Below are 5,120 nucleotides of genomic sequence, written 5' to 3'. Positions count from 1 at the left end.
TTTTTGTTTCTCTCCAATACAGCCTCATTAATAGCCTCCTAGTGTACAAAGCAGGTAATATTTTTTAAGGTTTTCAAAATATTTTCCCTTGTTTTTATTACATCAGTATATATAATCAGTATCGTCATCCGTTGTCCATGCTGCCAGTGTGCTGAGGGGAGCATTTGATACTAATCTGTGAAGTGTGTTTGAAGAAATATCTGGTGATATAAACATTAAAACACTTCCAGCATTTTCAGATAAAAGTTTTTTATTTTTTAATTTTTTTTTTTTTTTTTTTTTTTTTTTAGTACATGCATCATGAATGAATCTGCCTCCAGTGGAAATGGTCAAGAGTTTGATGTATTTAGTGCTATGGACTGGAAGGATGGCATAGGTACCTTGCCAGGAAGTGACCTAAAGGTAAGATGCATAATTTTTTTAATAAGCAAAATAAAAATGTTAAATGCCAAAAGAATGCATTTCACAAGCTGATGTGTAGGTATCTGCTTTTATGAATAAAACATGAATCTGCAGCTCTGAGTTAAGAGACTGTAGCCTGTTAGCTTTTAGCTCTGCAGTTTCTTGATTCAGCTTCTGGTGCTGGCACAGACAGCCGTCATCCGTGTAGGAAGGCATAAATTGGCACTGCCTCACTATATAGACAGAAGTAGTCAAGTGCGCAAAATCCAAAAGAAGTCTCAAAAGCGTGAAAATTCAGTCCACTTAGAGCATTATATTACCGTATCACTAAGAACCTTTATACTGTCATTGACTCTCACGATCTCATATTCTTAGTTCTTTTTATTTCTAAAAATAGTTTATTTTTGTTGTACTTTTGTCATGTGGGTGCCTGGAAAAATGAATAAAGTGAGTGCTTCTGAGCTTGGTAAAGTTTAGAAATTTGAATGTTACTGGAATAGTACTTTTAATTACATTTTTCACACTGGTTGTATATACTGAAGTAAATTGTAACAATCTTATTTTGTTTTCAAAATATTTAATGTATTTGTTTTAATCTGATACTTTTTACTGTGTTGTCAGATGTCCTCTGCTGCGTTAGCTAAAAATACAGTTTCGTTAATAGAGACTTCTTTTGTGCCTATTTCCCGTTGATTGTAGTCAATATTTTCATACAATTCCATTTAGACTAATGTTGATGAACTTTTCTTGTAATTTATTTTTTAAAAGATCTCATAAAAGCATCTGTGTTTTCTAAAAGAACTTTATATCCCTTGGTGCCTGATACAATTTCTGTTGTTAAAGTAAAGAGTCAAAAAATGTTTGACATTCAGGACGTATGCATTGTGAGTGTGTTTTTGTGTTTGGTTTTTTGGTTTGTTTTTTTTTTTAAATCACAGAACCAGAGAATAGATTCACAGAGTAATTTTCTTTGGAAAGGACCTCGGGTCCATCACCTCTGAGCACCCCAGACCTCAGGCCGTCCTAGATCAGGTTGCTCAGGGCCTTGTCTGGTATGGATTTGGTTACCTCCAGGGTTGGAGATACTGAGACTTTTTGGGCAACCTGTCCCAGCATTTGACCACCCTCATAGTGATTTTTTCCTTTTATGGATACTTTGTTGGAATTTCCCCTTTTACATCTTATGCCTGTTGCCTCTTGTCCTTTTACTGTGCACGTCTGAGAAGAACCTGGCTCCATCCTCTCTATATCCTCTCATTAAGTACTGGAAGACAGCAGTAAAATTTCTCCTTCTGTTCTAAAGACTGAGCAAAGAAGTTCTCTCCGCTTCTCCTTGCCTGTCATCTGCTACAGCCCCTATTTGTTTTGGTGGGCATCGGCTGGACGTGCTCCAGTATGTCAGTGTCTTTCTTGCAGGCCGCATATGGTCTCATTGGTGTTGAATAGAAGGGAATAACCCATTCCCTTGACCTGGCTGTCCTCTGGCTCAAGCAGCCCTGGATGCTTGTGGTCACTTCTGCTGCCGGGGCACATTGCCCACTCATGTTCAACTCATAGGTCTTCTGCAAAGCTGTTTTCAAATAGTCAGCCCCGGGGCTGCCCTGGTGCACACAGCTCTTCTGTCCCAGCTGCAGGGCCTTGCAGGTGCTTCTGTAGACCTTCATGAGATCTTCTTAGCCCATTTCTTCAGCGGGCCGAGGTTTTTCTGAATAGCAACTCCAATTTGGTAATTTGCTTGTGCTGCCTGTGTGCAATATAGAAGCCTTTCTTGCTGCCTTTGCTAGTTTCTTCTCCAGCTGAGCTTTGGGTGTCCTAATTCCATCATTTTACACCACAGCAATATCACTATATACCTTCTCTATGGGACGTTTCCCCAGTTTCACCTTCTGCTTACTTCCTTTTCCATTTCCAACTGAGCCAGGAGCCCCTAGTTCATTCATGTTGGCCTTCATCCACATTTGCTTCACTTCTTGCACATTGGCACGCATCACACTCTTGGTATGAGATCCCTGGAGAGATATCCAGATCTCCTAGGTCCATTTACCCTTTAAAGCAGATTCCTGCATGATCCTGCCAGGCAGATCTCTGTGAACAAGCCAAAATCTGCCTCTCCTGAAGTCCAGTACTGCTGTTCCAGTATTTGTTATGCTCGCTTCTTTCAGGATTTCAGGCTTCACCATCTCATGGTTGCTGCTGCCAAGGCTCTCATCAGCCTCCACATCCCTGACCAGTTCGGTTTTGGGGGTTTTTTTTGTTTGTTCCAGGCTTTTAAAATTCCTTTCTATTGCAATAAACAACATTGTGTGAAAGGCAAATGTAATATTGAAATGTTCGAGGCATACAAAAGGGAACAATGAAGGAAGATACAACAATCTCATGTAAATCACTGGTGCGTGCTTTGTTCACTTCTGGTTACCCTATGTCAAGAGAAACAAAAACCGAAGCAAAGGTGGGGTCATTAATTGGTGAGGGATGGGAATGGGAGGGAAAGGACTGGGAGGTGTAGCTGAGGGTAACTCCAAGAAATCACGTAAAAAGATTCTTAACTATGTCCTGTTCAGGAAAGCATAAGCTTTCTTTTAAGGTTGATCTTCTGTTTGTTTTTACTTTATTTTATGTTTATTTGGAAACCAACAGGTATTTGGTTTTTGGACAGAGGTTTCTTTCTTTGGTCCAGGCATTAGGGAGGACGCAATCAGAGGGGCAATGGTAATGTACCCAGAATGATGAAAGATGCAGAGATTACCGGCCAGACAGCTCATGCTGATCTTTTTTTTTTTTTTTTTTTTTTTTTTTTTTTTTTTTTTAAATACAAAAGGAAGGGGTTACTGGATGAAATTGAAATGGAGCCATTGTAACAGTGACTGAAGGAAGACTATTTTCTAACAATGTAGAATTAGCCTGAGGAGCTTACTGGAGCAGGGAGCATCAAGACTCAGTGAAAGACTAGGCATTCGTATAGATACCAAAACAATTTGAGCTGTTCAAATAGTAAAGATTTTTAAGCTTTTGAGATAATTGTAACAACTCATTTTGCAGGGCAGCTTCTAAATACTGATGGTTAAAAGGGTGACTAATCCCTTGAAACTGTAAATGTGATTGTGGAAGATATATTACGCTCTTCGTGGAATTCTCAGATTAGGGTTAATACGGATGGTTTACCTGAACTGTCCTGATAACAGAGTATTTTAATACTGTGTCCTGAACCTAAAGGAAATGGCCTTACATCGCAGTTCTGTCTTGTAAGCTTGCATGTGTCTTTCAAAAATTGTAGTAGGCTTGTTTCACTAAAGATATCAAACAATTGCCATGTATTTACACTGAAATGTAATTGAAAAATTGGGTGAAAACAGTGTAGTAGCAAGATGCATGAATCCAAAGATTCTATTTTTACAGCTTGGTAATAGATTAGAGTGCATGGGTTTTTTATAATAAATAATAAGAAATAACTGAACGATTCATTGCAGACACTGTATTGCTTACGTTCTCACATTTAATCTTTTCATAGAATGTTGGGGAAAATTGTCTTTGAACACTCAGATTTGTTAAACTGTATTGTATGATCATGTTTTAAGTTAAAGGTATACCAAAATGTTGAAATGCTGCTTTTTAATACAGAAGTTTTGGGGCGTTACCTACTTGAAGTCCTTATTTTTAGTCATGTAAGTCATATGGCATTTGCTTGTCTTTACTGCTTGCATGATGAAATTTCATGCTTATTTTTACATGTGCACTTTTAAAGACATTTCTTTTCTTGTGTGCTATATTAATACCCATCCTCCGCAGATTATCAGGCAAGTATATCTGAGCAACCATTCTTTTTAAGAACCACTTCATTTTTGTGAATATAAGCTCCTCTATGAGTAAAAGCTGGTAAAAAAATATTGTAAGTAGTGTCAAATGCTTGAAAGATTTACAAATAACTTTTCTCAATATTTTCTTATAATTTCTCAAATTTGACTTATGATACAGAAGAACAACTAAATCAGAAATAGGAAATTGCATTGTTTGTTTTTGTTATGAAGGTCTATGGGCAGTTTTATGCCTACCAGACACTACTGAGATAGGCTGCACCAGGGGGCACTCACTTCCCAGTCTAATCAAAGCAGGGGAGCCGAGTCAGATGCCAAGCCTCTGTTCTCAGCCATCTCTTAGGTCTACATCTGTTTCCACGTTGGTAAAATGCTGAAGATGTTATTTTCCTATGATTCTGTGCTGTGTTTAATGTTTGACTTCTGTCACCCGTAGTTGGAGAAGGCTGCGGAAATACATTCTCATACAGATTTTGTTAAAACTCTTCAGCAAAAATAGTCATAAAATAGTTAATACTTCTTGAACGCTGCTTTGAGCATGCTGTGTGATGGATAAACAGTGAGTGGTTGTGGAAGACGCTAGAATTTCAAATTAGACAGGGGATAGGGAGAATTAAAAATTGTACAGTATGATGCACTGAAGACTGCGAACAAAAATTTTAGCGTTGTATATTAGTTCTTTCAAGATGTTTAAATAAAACAGAAAACTTGAATTCCAGTAGAGTTTAAAATAGTTTACAAATTACAGAATGCCGTCACGTGGCAGGCCAAGTAATATATGCTCATCTGAAAAACATCGGTGCTTACCAGTTACTCTGCATGGTGTGAATGTAAATGTGAAGTACTCTTCGTTTCTCTCTCTCTCTCTCTCTCTCTCTCTCTCTCTCTCTCTAAATCTCTGTACCG

At 38.1% G+C, this 5,120-nt stretch overlaps 1 protein-coding gene across 1 annotated transcript in view; it reads left to right on the top strand.

The window, feature by feature from the left end:
• Positions 1 to 295: 295 nt before the first annotated feature.
• L3MBTL3 (L3MBTL histone methyl-lysine binding protein 3) overlaps positions 296 to 5,120 on the top strand; it is a 72,988-nt gene continuing 68,163 nt past the window's right edge. Inside the window, exon 1 of the mRNA XM_009644371.2 lies at positions 296 to 402. Within this exon, the coding sequence (XP_009642666.2) occupies positions 301 to 402 (102 nt within the window). The 5' untranslated portion in view covers positions 296 to 300. The remainder of the gene's footprint in view (positions 403 to 5,120) is intronic.

The sequence above is a fragment of the Egretta garzetta genome, unplaced genomic scaffold (genome assembly GCF_000687185.1).
Source record: "Egretta garzetta isolate BGI_Z169 unplaced genomic scaffold, ASM68718v1 scaffold397, whole genome shotgun sequence".
In the NCBI taxonomy this organism is placed as follows: domain Eukaryota; kingdom Metazoa; phylum Chordata; class Aves; order Pelecaniformes; family Ardeidae; genus Egretta; species Egretta garzetta.
The sequence above is the reverse complement of the archived record's forward strand: the minus strand, read 5'-3'. Positions and strand labels throughout refer to the sequence as shown.